Here is a 16,427-nt window from a genome sequence, read left to right as displayed (position 1 = left end):
AAAATGATTCATGAAATAAAGAAACAATATGCCTGGGTAGGCATTGTAACAACTATATTAAAACCCCATTCTGTTCCTTTTTTGGAAACTGGATCGCAATGTTGCACATTGGAAGTGAATTGTGAACTGAAAAGTATAATTTTGATTTCCTCAAATGTTGAAGTCATTTTGACCTGTGCCTGATGGGACATAATTTCCTTTTAATTAACTATTCCTACTATTCCAGAAGCTTGAAATTTATTTAGGTAGAGAGACTATATCTGAAGAGTGAATATTATTAAGATCTTCAACTAATAATTGTTGTTATTAACCCTGTCTTCATGTTGGAAATCTGAAGCCTAGAGTGATCAAAGAAATTGTACAAATTCAGATAGCTCATAAGTAGCAGCTCACTACTTTCTTTTTTAACGTTTATTTATTTTTGAGACAGAGAGCATGAACAGGGGAGGGGCAGAGAGAGAGGGAGACACAGAATCTGAAACAGGCTCCAGGCTCTGAGCTGTCAGCACAGAGCCCGACACGGGGCTCGAACCCATGAACTGTGAGATGATGACCTGAGCTGAAGTTGGACGCTTAACCGACTGAGCCACCCAGGCGCCCCACAGCTCACTACTTTTTAAATGATGGTCTTCTTGGGGCGCCTGAGTGGCTCAGTCAGTTGAGCGTCCAACTCTTGATTTTGGTTCCAGTTGTGGGCCCAAGGTCATGGGATCAAGCCCTGTGTCTGGCTCCGCAGTGAGCATGGAACCTGCTTGGGATGCTCTCTCTCTTCCTCCACCCCTCTCCCCACACACGTCTCCTCTCTTTTTAAAATAAAATACAAAAATAATTCAGGTCTTTCCAATTCCAGACACTGAGCTTCAACATCGTGCCTCAGCTGGATATACACTAATTCTTAAATGCTGGGGCAGGCAACTGCTCTAGGAGTTCAGTTAAAATCAGATTCTGGAATGTTTTTTTAAATTCATAACAATGGCTATTTCAAGCTCTGAATATGGTGATCATAATGAACTTTCTTCATTTGGTAGAATCTATAGAGCTTTCAAATTATAGACTGTAACAGCCCAAAGGAATTTTAAAATTACTTAATAGGGATTCTTGTTGGCAAACTTGCTCTAGAAATATCTGCATCTCCTAAGAAGATGATAAGTACTTACTAGAAACTTATTTAATAAATTTGGTCTGCTCCTCAGAACATGAACAATGAGGATTTTTTGACCTCTTCTGAAAAATTACTGCTACTTAGGGAGAATTAAGTGGAAGTAGTGCCAACATAGTTATTAGCACCACAAATTTGATAGATGTGCCCCTAAAAGAACACTATAAATTATGCTAAAATAATTCTGAGAATAAGGCCTGTCATCATCTATCATAGCTGTTTATTTTTATAAGAAAAATATAATGTGGATTAAAAATTGGAGGGCAATTTTTGAGTCTTTCAACTCTGCTTTTAGCAATTTTTGAATATATGTAATATATGTAAATATATTTTTATTTTTAAATGTATAAGTTTATGTTTATATATTATATTTAGATGTGTTTTATACTTATGTCTATTTATCTTTATGTAAATATATATATATATATATCCATAGATTTGAAATAAGTGCTACAATTCTATAGGTAAACCACCATAAATTATTTCATACTTCTAAATATATTCAAAATGAGCTTGCCATTATTGACTTTGGCCACATCCTGGGAGTGTAGAGCAAACATCTCATGGTATAAAGCAATGGAACTGTTTTCTTGCTGGTCACCTGGGTTCTGGTCTTTCTTCTCCCCAAGATACAATGTGAATATTTAGGCCCTTACAGTGATTAACCATATACCTACCATAGGGTTGGGCACCTTTATATTAAAATGTTATCTAAGGGGTTTAAGAGCTTTAATATATATATATATATATATATATATATATATATATAATTTATATATATTTATATACATATATTTATTTATATATACATATATTTATTTATATATGTATATAAGTGACACACATGATAATTACCTTCACCATGTGTTTGTGTCCTGTGTATCCCTCCAGGGTTTGGGCAGTGGCATAGATGAGGTTGGCATCCTGTGCTCTTGTCTTTGGTAGAGATCAAGACGGACATGAGGGGTCGTGGGGGCTGTTGGAGGAAATACGACTCAGAGTTGAAAGGGGACTGTGGTGATGGTGAGCTGATTAGAAGCCAAGGGACTCACAAAGTACTGTAAGGGAGGTGATCAAGAGAAATGCTATTTTTTACACCTGAAACCAGTATAACACTGTATGTTAACTATACTGGGATTAAAATAAGAGAGAGAGAAATGCTATTTAAATGTTTTTAAAATGTATATTTATTTATTTTGAGAGAGAGAGAGGGAGAGAGAGAGAGAGAGCAGTGAATGCACAAGCAGGAGAAGGGCAGAGAGAGTGGGAGAGAGAGAATTGCAAGTAGGCTTTGCACTGTCAGCACAGAACCCAACATAGGGTTTGAACTCACGAACCGTGAGATCATGACCAGAGCCAAAATTAAGAGTTGGACACTCAACTGACTAAGCCACCTAGGCTCCCTGAGATTTCTTTCTTTCTTTCTTTCTTTCTTTCTTTCTTTCTTTCTTTCTTTCTTTCTTTCTTTCTTATTCTCAAGTTAGTTAACATACAGTGTAGTCTTGGCTTCAGGAGTGATTCATCACTTATGTACAACACCCAGTGCTCATCCCAAGTGCCCTCTTTAATGCCCATCACCCATTTTCCCCATCCCTATTAACCCTCAGTTTGTTCTCTGTATTTGAGAGTCTTTTATGGTCTGCCTCCCTCTCTGTGTTTTTATCTTATTTTTCCTTCCCTTTCCCTATGATCATCTGTCAAGTTTCTCAAATTCCACATATGAGTGAAATCATGTGATATCTGTCTCTGACTTACTTTGCTTGGCATAATACCCTCCAGTTCCATCCACGTTTTTGCAAATGGCAGGATTTGCTATTTTTAAAGGCAACCCCCATGGAGTTGCTGGCCAAGTGGCTAAGTTTCCAACTAGAAACAGAAAAGAGGTTTGTCCAAAAGGAGGTTAAATAAAAGGGTTTAGCTATAGACTGAAGGGTTAGAAGAGACACAAGCCATAGGGCACATGAATTTAAAGATCAGGCCCAGAAAGTAGGCTTTCCCTCTGAAAAAAGAGTGGAAACTACCTTCAGATCTTTGAACCAGATCAATGACAATGTAATGTAATGGTTAAAAGCAAGGACTCTAGGGCACCTAGGTGGCTCATTTGGTTGAGCGTGAGACTTTGGCTCAGGTCATGATCTCACGGTTTGTGAGTTCAAGCTCCACATCAGGTTTGCTGCTGTCAGTGCAGAGCCTGCTTCAGATCCTGTGTCCTCCTCTCTCTCTGCCCCTCCCCTGCTCACTCTCTCATTCTCTCTCTCAAAAATAAACAAAACAAAAGAAAAAAAGAAAAAAAAAAGCAAGGCCCCTACACTTAGACTGGTTGAATTTAAATCCTGGCTTTGCCACTAGTTGTGTGACATTCGGCAAATCACACAATAATTCTGTGTCCCAGGAAAATGGGAATAATCATATCTACCTTATAGAGTTGTGGTCAGGATTAATGGAGTTAATTTATTGGAGCCTATATATATATATACATATATATGTACATATATATATATACACACACACACACACACACACACACACACACACACACTTAGCAGTCACGTTATTATTACTAGTTCGACTTTTCACAAGCAGAGAATTTCAGATAATGACATTGGGCACGTGGGGTGCTTCTCAAGCCAATTTCTAATTGCTGAGCCCTTCCTTCAAACAACATTAAATTATTAGAACTTATAAAGCCCAGATGCTCTGGTTGAAGTGGTGGTGCCTGGAGCGCCCCCTGCTGCCTCTCCCTCAGACTCCCGCGGAGACCCCTAGGCACTACTCTGGAGCACATTTTGAAGACTTGGAAAGAATGGAACCTTGGATCAGGTCCTATCTGCCATTAATAGGCTGTGTGACCCTCAACATGTTCTTACTGGGCCTTAGTGCCCTGACCCATGCACCGTAAGGAACTAGATTAGTTCAGTGGTTTTCAAATTCTGCCACTGTAAAACCCTAAGAGTTCCTGAGAAGTGTACCAGGAGGTTTTGGGGAATGGGTGACGAGGATCATGCTGGATGAGGCTAGGGAACCCAGTGACTTCAAAAGCTAGGAATATAGGAACATGTTGAGATTTCATACATTTGTTTAAAGAGTAAGTACCACTGCTAAAGAAATTTTGACCAAATGATAAAAGTGCCTTCAGTTTCAATTATTCCCTAGTCCCTCAGAAATGTACTCATCAGACTAAAGTAGCAGAAGTAAAAGCATGCATGAAAACAAGAAATACTAAATCTGAGGAAACTGAGTATTGGGAATGTGGTATGGACTATTCATAAGGTGCTGTGCGGTGACCAGGGTATTTCAATATCTCTGATATCTAGGGAAAAGGCAAAACCTCTGTGACCTGATTTTTTTCTGGGTACTTTGGCCTCATTGTGTTTATGGGAACATAGACTGGCACAATGGTAACTAAGTTCGTAGATCAATGAGAAATACTATAATAGGGATGTTGTATACTCACGATCAGAAGACAACTAAAGTGAACACTTGAACACTGTATGTTGTAAGACTTTTCTTGGTGGTTAATGATGTCAGAAAATATGTTCCTTCCAAAGCAAATTTCAATTAAAGTTTTCCATTTGTGATTGCTGTGTTGCTATTAGAAGTGAGTGTGAACTCAGAAGCTCTTGACTTGATTGAGATTTGACAATGAAATGTATTTAGATAAATCAAGTTTCCATGTCCCCTCTGGGCATAAAACCTGCAATTGACTATTGAGTCCATAGGCCATGTTTGTGGCTTGGATTAGCACTATATTTAGTCCTCTTCATTTTCAGTTTGCTAATGGCAAAGGAAAACCTATAAACACATGTGAATATATAGTGTGGTAACCTCTGTTTATTAGTAATTTTGATAATGATTAATTTTTTTAATGTTTATTTTTGAGAGAGAGACGGGGTGGGGGGGGGGGCGTTGAGGTGGGAAGGGAAGGGTGGAGAGAGAGGGAGACACAGAATCCGAAGTAGTGCCCAGGCTCTGAGCTGTCAGCACAGAGCCGGACGCGGGGCTCGAACTCACAAACTGTGAGATCGTGACCTGAGCCAAAGTCGACGCTTAACCGACTGAGCCACCCAGATGCCCCAATTTTGATAATGATTAATATGTGACAACAAGGGCTGATTACGTTATAAACATCACATACAGTGTGAAATGAAGGCAGCCCAGTAATTTTTCTTTCCAATTTTGTCTCCTTCCCACCATTCAAAGCTCTCACTATTATGCCATTGTGTATGTGTAATATTTTTCTGTTTCACTGCTGAAATATGTTAGCTTGGAGCAGCATCACCCATTAACACTTCAGCGTGGCTTGGTCTGTCAGATTACTTATGGAGAGTTGGGTCCTGGGAGCTGACACTAGGGGATAGTAACAGTTCAACAGGGAATAAAAATCAGAAAGGTCTGCAGCATGGAGAAGGAAGGTACATCCACGTAGAGACCAGAGTGGGGAATGTTGGGAGCCATGAGGTCCCGTGGGCCCCACAAAGGACAAGATGTTGACTGAGAGGTACACAAATGGAGGGGAAATACAGAGGCCAAACTTTGCCCTCTGCAGACTTTGCAGTGCCTTGTACATAATCCATCTTCAGTAAATGATGGCTGAATCAAATTATTTTTTGTCCTAAGGTGGTTTTGGTAGAATGAAAGTTGAGATTTAATGTTAATATTTTTTCAGTTACAAAAAAGATTTTTGTATGGCTTATTTTCTAAAATCAATTTCCTTGAAGAGACATAATTTTCTGTTTTAAGTTTGTTCAAACAATACATTTTGTGCCAGAGAAGTACTTTTTAAGGAAAAATACTTCAAATATAAAGCATAAATAATTCTTCCTTTAATAAGACAGTTCCTATTATAGCCACTGAATAACACATCTGCTACAGGGATGTTATTTTTTTCACCAATATATGTGCACGGCTCTGATTAGAGGCGGGAAAAGATGCACATCTACTTCAAATGATGAATTAGACCCAGTAGGGAGAAAAGATGTATTTTATTATGATGTATCTTATTATTATAAGATGTATTTTATTACAGAACCTCTGAATAGCCCTTTAAAAAATACTTCTAAAAAATGTAAAATCTTGGGGTGCCTGGGTGGCTCAGTCAGTTGAGCAACCGACTTTGGCTCAGGTTATGATCTCACTGCTTGTGAGTTCGAGACCCATGTCAGGCTCTGTGCTGACAGCTCAGAGCCTGGAGCCTGCTGTGGATTGTGTCTATCTCTCTCTCTGCCCCTCCACTGCTCATGCTCTGTCTCTCTTTCTCAGAAGTAAATAAACATTAAAAAATAATAAAATTAAAAATAAAAAATATAATTCTCTGTCTAAACTCTCTATGTGTTATGGTGACTGTTGATTTCAGAAAAGAAAGTACATTAGGAGCATCTTTCTCCTGTGTTAATATCCTTATCGCTTCACAAAACATTTTATACCAGTCTCCTGAGGAAGAAATTTTAATCAGCATCCTTTCCATACCTTTTCTTCTATCCAGGATTTGCTCATATCTGCAGTTTTCAGAATAAGCACACGAATGTTACAATATCTTTACAAAGTAAAACCAGAAGATAATTCTTTTTTTTTTAATTTTTAAAAGTTTTTTGAGAGACAGAGCATGAAGGGTGGGGGGCAGAGAGAGAGAGAGGGAGACACAGAATCTGAAGCAGACTCCAGGCTCTGAGCTGTCAGCATAGAGCCCGACTTAGGGCTCGAACTCACAAACCATTAGATCATGACCTGAGCATAAATTGGAAGCTTTACTGACTGAGCCTCCCAGGTGCCCCTAAACTGGAAGATAATTCTCAACCCAGGTGCCTTGGGTTAAGCCTTGACTTGTTCATTTGTATCACTGTTCAAATGCACTCAGTTTTAAAAAGATTACATCTATACAGTAACATTTAAAAATGAGGTTTTTTGAAAAATTTTAAAAATACATTAAATTATCACCAAATTTACAAGATTTAGATTAACCTTTCCTATTCATTTTCAGGGCTACGGCAACGCACAGGGGCCAGATTATTTTCAAAGATGCTTTAGCCCAGCAGTTGTGTGAACAAGGAGGTAAGAATCATCTCGGACTCCTCTATGTTAGTTTTGTCAAAATTACTCACGGTAGGCCCTGTGTCCTATGTACTAAGTATTTCATCACTATTACTTGATCATCATGCTTTAAAAATGGAATTATTGATCCCTTCATATTCCTAAGGGGGATTTATGGATTTGTATTTAGCAATTATCAACAAAGATCTATAGACTTCTGGAAATACTAAACATGAGCAAGAGAAACTAAGAGAAAATTTATCTTCTTTTCCTATTTTTTTCTAACTAATTACATTTAGTTGTTCTGGAAATATAAATCTTAGTAATTTTAGAATTTTACAAAAAAAACCCTATCTGTTTAATTTACCACTTAAATTTCTTGTCAACTTTGTTGAAAATGTTTCTACTTAATTGCTTTTAAACATGATCTGTGTGCCATGTCTATATTCTTGTTTCCACTGTGTGCACCATTAATTTCAGACTTGTGGATAGATGCCATATCATTTTAGATACGTTAAGTGGACATTAAATAGTCACATTAAATGGCTTGTACTTTTTGAGTGTCTCATACACATCCTGAGTCTCACCCATACTAGACTCACAGATGCACATATGCACATGTACCCACACACATGCGTGCACACACACACACACACACACACACACACACAATGAAAAGGTGAAGACAGGATCCGTGCCGCCACACAGCGTTTGTTCACTCTACTTCTTGAACTCCCACCTGACTTCATTTGTGTCCTCACTGTAGCATTTACCACTTCACATAGAATTTTCCTCTGCAAAGAAATAGATATACCCTTTGAGAGAAGGCTTCTCAAAACATAGGAACTATGCCTTTAGAGCTCTTTAGTTCCCCGGAACCTGGCATATGACAGCCATTCAAAAAATGTTGATAGATTAAATGCAAGTTTTTCTCAGCGATACATATATTTCTTGAGTTAAGCATTTGATAATGAATATATTTGAAGCCAGTCTTTGTAAATGTCATGCCATTTTCACCATCATCATAGGCATAATATCAATTTTTTTATGCAGTCGTATTTTTGGGAAATTTGTCACATTAAGAATTACATTTTTGAATTTAAAGAAATTTGTACAAATTATCTCTGCTAAAGAGAATCTAATGGGCTCAGGAAAGAAATGGGAAAAATTATATTGGTTTCTGAAAGGCCTAAGAAAACACCATTTATTAGTTGTAATAATATATACATCATCAATATGGCTTTATCTAAATAATATGACACCTGATGATTATTACTGGCAAATTTCTGATTGTGTACGTATGTAACTCTTGAATCAGAAAACCCCATTCTAGTTATAGTTTCAAAAATATTATCAGTGGTCTTAGTCTGAACTGATTTTTATTGTGACTTTTGTGAATGCAAAAATGTGATAGCCTTTGTAATAGGCTCAAGAACTCTGTTACAATGTAAATCTTTTTTCAGACTGAAAATGTTCACAATACTGAAAATGTAGAACACCATATAACAGTGAACATTAATGTTCTGAAAAATGCATAGTGTCAGAAAAAGATGTCTAATTTTATTAACATTTACCATTGTCTAAAAGTTGATCTCTTTTAAGCATTGGATTTTTTTAGTCTTTTCTATTGTAAATGAATTGCTGGAATTGGGTTCATTTAAAATGAAAAGAAAAATCCGAGAAAATCCAGTGGGAAAAATTCTCAACCAGTGGGTTAAAAAAAAAGCCTTATTCAGTCAGATTGTACACGAATATGGTTTACACAACGGTAGATGTGGATGTTATTAAAAATGCTATTCAGCCCAGGACCAAAGGAAAACATTAAGCTTTTCAACAACACCTAATCAATTGAAATCATATCAATCCATCCAAGATAGGGTGGAAAGAATACTAACAAGAGTGATGGCTTCCTGCTGTCAGGAATAATAAGGAAAATAATTGGTGCTGTAAACCCTATATCTATTTTGGACCTACTTTTAATTAAAACATTAATTGTCTCCTTAAATAAAAGACGTAAATTTAACAGGTTATAATTTCCTATACATTGGAAGAAGAATATTTAATGTGCTTATAAAAGAGAAATAAATGACAATCATCATCACCAAAGCATAATACTTTTCAATTACAACATACTTAGTAGGTTTGTTGGTTTTAATTAAATTAAACAATTTAAACAAAACAAATATTGCTTTGTGGAGCTTCAGGACAGCTATTATTATAAGACTTATATTGGCGGCTAAGCATGTTGAAAAAGTAAAAGGATCAGAAAACATGCTAGTGATGCCTTTGGTAGTCTATCATCTCGATCCTTTTCCTTAAAAGACATTCGTTGAAGGATTTTATTCTGCAAACTTGTATCTAACACCTAAAAGGACCTTGTCTTAACTCACAGTGCTAAATATGGCTATAAAAGTGAAGAAAGACCCATTTCCTGTTCTCCAGGGCTGGGCTATAAATGGCAGATCAGCTAAGTTTGCCTGGGGACCTTAGGAAAGGCTCCTCAGGGAGCAAGTTCTGAAGGGTCAACAGCAGTTTAAATAAAAAGGGGGGGAATTCCATCTATCTTCTTCTCATTCCCCTCCCCCCTCCCCCCCCAACCTTGGATCAGGCCCCATCATCTCCTTTGGGATTTGCTTAATAGCCTCCTCTTGGGATTCCCTGCTCCCACTTGCCCAGCACCCTAAGAAGGGCTGCTATAATGAGCTTTCTGAAATGGAAACATGATTGTGTCATGTCCCTGCTTAAAACCCTTCAATATCTCCATTGGAGGCAATAGTTTATCTTCAAGGTAAAAATCTCTACTGCTTATCGCAGCATACAAGGAAAATCCCACACAATGTGGCTTCAGTTTGCCTCCCCCACCTCATTTCTTGTCATCCTGTCATTTCTACCTTAAAATTCCAGAATGTACCTCACTCCATCACCCTTGTATTATTTACATTCTATGCCTGCCCCCCCACCCCATTTTATTGGGGCTGGACTGCCCATTTGTGTCTTGTCTGGCTAACTCAGGCTGTCAGACCCTGCTTAGGTATTGCCTCCTGCTGAAAAAACATCTCTGATCTCCCTCAAGCTCCTCCTCAAGCTGGTCTTGGTGACTCTCGTACATGGTGACATAATCCCTGGACATACTTCTCAAGGCACATTAATAATACAAATGGAGACACTGTCGGCACTGTTATGTGCCAGACTCCACTCTACCCATTCTACAACCAGGGCTTCATTTAATCCTTACAGCAACTGTCTGAAGAAGGAACTATTATTACCTCCACTTTACGGATGTTAGAACAAAGACACAGTGAGAACAACTTGTTTAAGGTCACAGAGCTAGGAATTGGCTGAGCTGGGACTGGAACTCAGGCAGTTTGGCCAGGAGCACATGATGATAACCATCACATTACACTGCCTTTCCAATAAAGCACTTACTTCAGCATGCACTCATTTAACTGGGCTGCTGTTTTTGTTTTTTTGTGGTTTTTTTTTGCATATTACATAAGAATATTATCACAGGTGCTTTGTCTTCCATTAGATACAAGTTCCTTGAGGACAGGGCCTGTGCTTTCTATTACTGAAATTGCTAAAGCCTCACACAATGTCTGGTGCATAGTATGCACCCAGTAAATGTTTATTGAATGAATGAATGAGCCGCTGAATCCAACTAGTCAGATAGATGTGAGCAAGAGGAAGCTACCTGGTAGGTCATTACAGCTAAGCCATGAGGCTGGGAGGGTAACTGAAGCCCTCGGTTTGCTCTGGAGTTTAAACATTGTTCTGTAGACAGTGGGAAGCGGGAGGGTGATATGAACAATCTGTGTTTTTGAAAGAAAACAGGGGATGGGGGTGGAATGGGTTGCAGAGGTTAGGAATGGGAGACGGCAGAGCAGTAGTAGGATGCTGTGTCATCCTGGCAAGAGCTAAATGAAAATTCGGTCTTGCAGAAAGAAAGAGTTATGGTAGAGAGACTTCAGAGAAGATGTGATCAAAGTAGCGAGTGAGGGAGGAAAGAGGATCCAGGGTGATTCTGTGGTTTCTGGTCTGTGTGACTGGGTGGCCGGTGATAGCAGGGACTGAGAGAAGAAATGAAGAAACTTCAGGTGTTTGGGAGAGAACGTAATAATCTGGTCTTCAGCACATTGTCTCTGAGGGAATTGCTTTTCCACCCTGCAGGGCTCTCCAGCAGCCTGCTAGGAAGAGAGGCAGATTTGAGAAACATTAGCATATTGGTGCTGAGAAGAGAATGTGCTCATCCAGGGAGATCCTTGGGAGAAGGGCGGAAGGGCCCCAGTGTGGAAGACTAATGATGGCACAGGAGCAGGAAGAAGAAGGAATTCTGGAGAAGAGGCAAGCTTGGGAGACTGGGAAACTCAAGGGAGACATTTCAACATGGTAGAGGTGTTCAACAGGGACAAAAAAGGCCTCTGAGAGAATGGAGAGGAGGAAGTATGAGAAAAGCCTTGAAGATTTTGCAGTTAGAACATTATTAGCGATTTGGCTATAAATGAGGATGGTTTCAGGAGAAACTAGACTACCCGAAGCTGCCCTGTAGTGTGGAAAGCTCTTGCCCAGGCTTTGGAGACAGACATTCAAGGGAAGAAAGATTATTGTGAGTTGAGAAGTAAGTGTGAGGCAGTGTTTCAAGTTGAGGCTTTGGTCAGAAAAATCTAGGATTAAAGGGAAAGAAAGAGGGCAGCCAGAGGGGAAAGCAGACTGAAGGAAAGGATGGGGACTCTCTCTCTCTCTTTCCCTCCCCCACCCCCCTGATATCACCAGAACACATTTATAGGCATCCAGTGCCTTGCAGCAAAGACCACCAAGAGCACCCCTGTAGCTGACAGGTTGGGTTTAGTGCTCATTCCAGTACGGAGAAATCATGCCATAGAACCAGGGGACATCTCAATAAGAGGATGTTACAAAAGGAATTACTATGAGATTTAGAGCTGTATTTCATGATTTTGGCAAGGTCTTGTATAAGTGGGGCTTTGCTCTGTATTGGATGCCATAAACAGTCATTCTGGTTAGGGATCTCAGTAAACCCTAATCTACAGGGAAGGTAGACAAGAGTGAGGTTAAGCTAAAAATGGTAAAGAGCACCGTCACCACTATTCCAGGAGAAGGGGATGTGTGGTGTACCATGAGGTAGACAATGTTCTTTCTGGTTGTGTCCACTTTCAGGCATCATGACGAAGTGGTCCTGTGTCTGTTTTGTCCCATCATGACCCCAGAGTGGCTTTGTCTGCAGCTGATGTTCTGTGAAGTCATTTCTGTTCTTTGGGAGAACAGCAAGGCCCAGCCGTGTCAGGTCAGCTCCTGGACACCAGGGGCTGCTTTTCCTCTCTTGAGGCTAAGGAGATAGGGCCAGTGGGCAGTCACTTATGGTTGGATTTAGACTTTATGAGGACCTTGGAATCATAGAGAGGTAGTCTGGATCCAAGCTCTGTGTAACCTTACTCTCAGAGCCCAGACACAAAGTACAGGCTCAGTTAGTGGCAAAGAGGAGGGATCTTGCTGGAGCAAAGGTTTAGTCAAGTCAGCCAGAGTGAAATAAAAAGCCTGAGAAAGTAGATCAGTGTGGTGAGAATGTGGATGTTTAATTTTTTTTCTTTATACTTACCTGTATTTTCTAAGTTTTTATAGCAAACTTGTATCATCTGGGTTATAAAGAAATAAGACAAGTTTCCCCCTCCACCCAAATAACAAGTATAGGGTTATACTTAACAAGACGGAGGGGCAATTCTGATGAGGCAGGTGAAAGAAATCACTTCTCAGAACTGCAGGCAAATTCTGAATTATAACTCCCCTGCCTCTTCCTTTGTGAGGACTTGAGTCTCTTAACATGATTGCTCTCTGTTGTATCATAATTTTTATTTAACTACTCATGTCCTCCAACTGGAAGCTTCCTGAGGGCAGGAACCATGACTTAATTTTTTGTTTTTCTGAACAGCTAGCAATGCTTGCCATAAAAGCAGATGCTCCATGGATGCCTGGGTGACTCAGTCAGTTAAGCATCTGGCTCCTGATTTCGGCTCAGGTCATGATCTCATGGTTCATGAGATGGAGCCCCATGTCGGACTCTTCACTGACAGTGGGACCCTGCTTGGGATTCTCTCTCTCCCTCTCTCTGCTGCTCTCTCTCTCAAAATAAATCAATAAACTTTATTAAAAAATAAAATAAAAGCAGATACTCTATAAATGTTTGCTGAAGAATCACCTTAAACATTTTGTAGTTGAAAAGTCACTGGCCTTTCTGAAAAATCTTCTTTAACCCTGACTTTATGCTACGGAACACCATGAGGCAGCATGGCTGTAACAGAAAGCAGTGTCACAGAGGAATGTCCTTTACACTGACCTCAATTTGAAAAATGTATGAATCACTATTTTAAGAAATTGGAAAATTATTCACAGTTTCACCTAAACACTAATGGCTCTCCTCAGTGCTCTTGGGACATACACTAGGTTCAGAGATTTTAGGTTTTCATCTTGAATCCTAAGGTGTTAAATAATTAACATGTCTTCTGCTGACATGTCACAGTACTGCTGAGGAACCAGGGCTTTCTATTTCTAGTTTGGGATTGGGGTGGAAGGTGATAGGTTGTATACTCTCAGTTGTTTTGAAAGTGGAAGGTGAAGGTGAAAGTGAAAGTGGAAGGTGCTTAGGTTCATTCACCTGCAGTAGACAGTAAAGAAGTGAATTCATTTAACATTTGGTCCTCAACAAGGATTGTTGAATGCCTACCATGGGTCCTGCACTGTTCTAGGCTAGATCTTGGGATACATCAGTGAACAGAGCAAAGATCCCTGCTCCACTGGTGCCTATATTACAGTGGAGAGAAGAGAAACAATAAATTTGAGACATCCTAAATGGTCAAATGTGATACATGTTAGGAGAGGGTAAATGCTACAGGAAAAAACAAAAACTAAAAATAGGGTAGGGCAGGGCTACATGGTTGGGTGGAAGAAGAAAAGGCAGATTGCAGTTTTAAATAGGAGAGCAGCTAAGTCAGGCGGTTTTCACCAAGAAGGTGACATCAGAGCAAAGAGCAAGGAGGAAAGGAGGTTAGCCATGTGACTATCTGGGGGATTGCTCAAAATGCCACGAAGTGATTTTAAAGATAAACATGGTAGTGAACTACTGTCAGAGGTGATCAGAGTAATTTCAGAATAGACTGAAAACCTAAAAGGAACTAGGGGAAGTCAGTCTTTTATGGGAATTACTATTGAGCAATATAGAAAAGTCTGCAGACCTAAGTCATATCCCTCAGAATCACATACAAGGAGTCCTGTTGAAAATCTTAATATGAGGGGCGCCTGGGTGGCGCAGTCGGTTAAGCGTCCGACTTCAGCCAGGTCACGATCTCGCGGTCCGTGAGTTCGAGCCCCGCGTCAGGCTCTGGGCTGATGGCTCGGAGCCTGGAGCCTGTTTCCGATTCTGTGTCTCCCTCTCTCTCTGCCCCTCCCCCGTTCATGCTCTGTCTCTCTCTGTCCCAAAAATAAATAAAAAACGTTGAAAAAAAAATTTAAAAAAAAAAAAAAAAAAGAAAATCTTAATATGAGTGTGGTTAATATATAGACTGACTAGGGGCCCCTGGGTGGTTCAGTCAGTTAAGTGTCCAACTTTAGCTCAGGTCATGATCTCAGCAGTTCACGAGTTCGAGCCCCGCGTCGGGCTCTGTGCTGACAGCTCAGAGCCTGGAACCTGCTTCAGATTCCGTATCTCCCTTTCTCTCTGCCTCTCCCCTACTCACTCACATGTGCTCTCTCTGTCTCTCAAATTAAATGTTAATTTTTTTTTAATTTTAAAAATTAAAAAAAATAATAATAAACATTAGGGGCACCTTGGTGGCTCATTTTGTTAAGTGTCTGGCTCTTGATTTTAACTCAGGTCATGATCTCATGGTTCATGAGAACAAGCCCCATGTTGCGATCCGCACTGGCAGCCTGCTTGGGATTCTCTCTCTCTCTCCCTCTCTCTCTACCCCCCCCCCCCACACAAGTGTTCTGTCTCTCAAAAAATAAATAAGTAAACATTAAAAAAAGTAAACATTAAAGTGCTCGCTTTGGCAGCACATATACTAAGAGTAAACATTAAAACCCTCAAGAACCCCAACTTCAATAAGGAAAAATCCTCACCATTGCCTCCATTCCCTGAACACCTAGGAGAGAATACACACTTTTTGAGGCCCTCATAAGACCGAGGTGGCAAGTGTGAAGCTGATGTGAGCATAGCAGCCTGGGCTGTCGCCGGTCCAGCAGTGTGCACGAATCCTGGTGGAGGCCGGGCAGGGAGAATAATGGTGTGTGTATATTCATTGGCCTGTGAGCTTCTTGGCATACCCCCTTCAAACACACACATTGATTATTTAGCAAGGCCAGATGGCAGGCTTAACGGCCGACAGCAGTCATGCCCTGTAGTGCCCCCAAAGGGTGCATGCCATTTATAAACCATGCTGGAATCCTCTGTTGTGGAGTTGATGGAAGAGGATATAACCAAAGGCAAATGTTTTATGTCAGGAGAAAGGGGTCAGGTTTATAGTTGGAGCCAAAAACCTTGGCCGCTTTCTGCCATACTCAGCGGTTGTTCTGCTGTCTGTCACTCTCAGAACGGAGAGCGTGGTAGAAAGTGTGGCTGTATTCTCTAAGGGCCGTCGGACCATGGTGGTGGGCAGAGTATTTATTTCATTCAGATCCCAGACTCTGGAATTTTTAAATTCTTTGTAATAAGGACGGTTGAAAGTTTATTTAAACTGAGATGGAGGGAGATAAAAGTTTCAGTAAGCAAGTCCATAACATGAATGAGGTGTTTAACCTACAGATACATTTTTCAGCATGTTAAGAATATCTTTTAAAGTGAGGTGATGGATGTGGTAATTAGCTTGATAGTGGTGATTATTTCACAATGTATACGTATATCAAAACATCAAGTTGTATACCTTAAATATAGGCAATTTTTATTTGTCAATTATACCTCAATAAAGCGGGAAAAAAAGAATACCTTTGTATACCCAAATATTGTGTGAATTTTACATCAGATGTATCAAAATCTTCCCTTGTCTATTCTTGCTTACTCAGTAGCTTGTATCACTAAATGTTTTCCCAATATCCTGAGATGTTGTTTTTTCATTAATTCACACTAAACAAATCGGAATCTCCTAATAGATTTTGATTTACTATATCTGCTTTAATAGTTAAAGTGAAAAATAATGGTGTGTTCCATTTGAATTTGCCCAATGTTAAATTTTTTTTG

The 16,427-nt window shown here is 39.7% G+C and overlaps 1 protein-coding gene across 3 annotated transcripts in view; it reads left to right on the top strand.

Moving 5' to 3' along the window:
- The window catches only part of RELN (reelin), a 537,501-nt gene that overhangs the window by 217,376 nt on the left and 303,698 nt on the right, over window positions 1-16,427 (top strand). For all 3 annotated transcript variants that reach the window (XM_058725343.1, XM_058725345.1, XM_058725342.1), the window contains exon 4: window positions 7,137-7,207. In XM_058725343.1, coding sequence (XP_058581326.1) covers window positions 7,137-7,207 — 71 coding nt within the window. The remainder of the gene's footprint in view (window positions 1-7,136; window positions 7,208-16,427) is intronic.

This window comes from Neofelis nebulosa, chromosome 4 (assembly GCF_028018385.1).
Source record: "Neofelis nebulosa isolate mNeoNeb1 chromosome 4, mNeoNeb1.pri, whole genome shotgun sequence".
In the NCBI taxonomy this organism is placed as follows: Eukaryota; Metazoa; Chordata; class Mammalia; order Carnivora; family Felidae; genus Neofelis; species Neofelis nebulosa.
The sequence above is the reverse complement of the archived record's forward strand: the minus strand, read 5'-3'. Positions and strand labels throughout refer to the sequence as shown.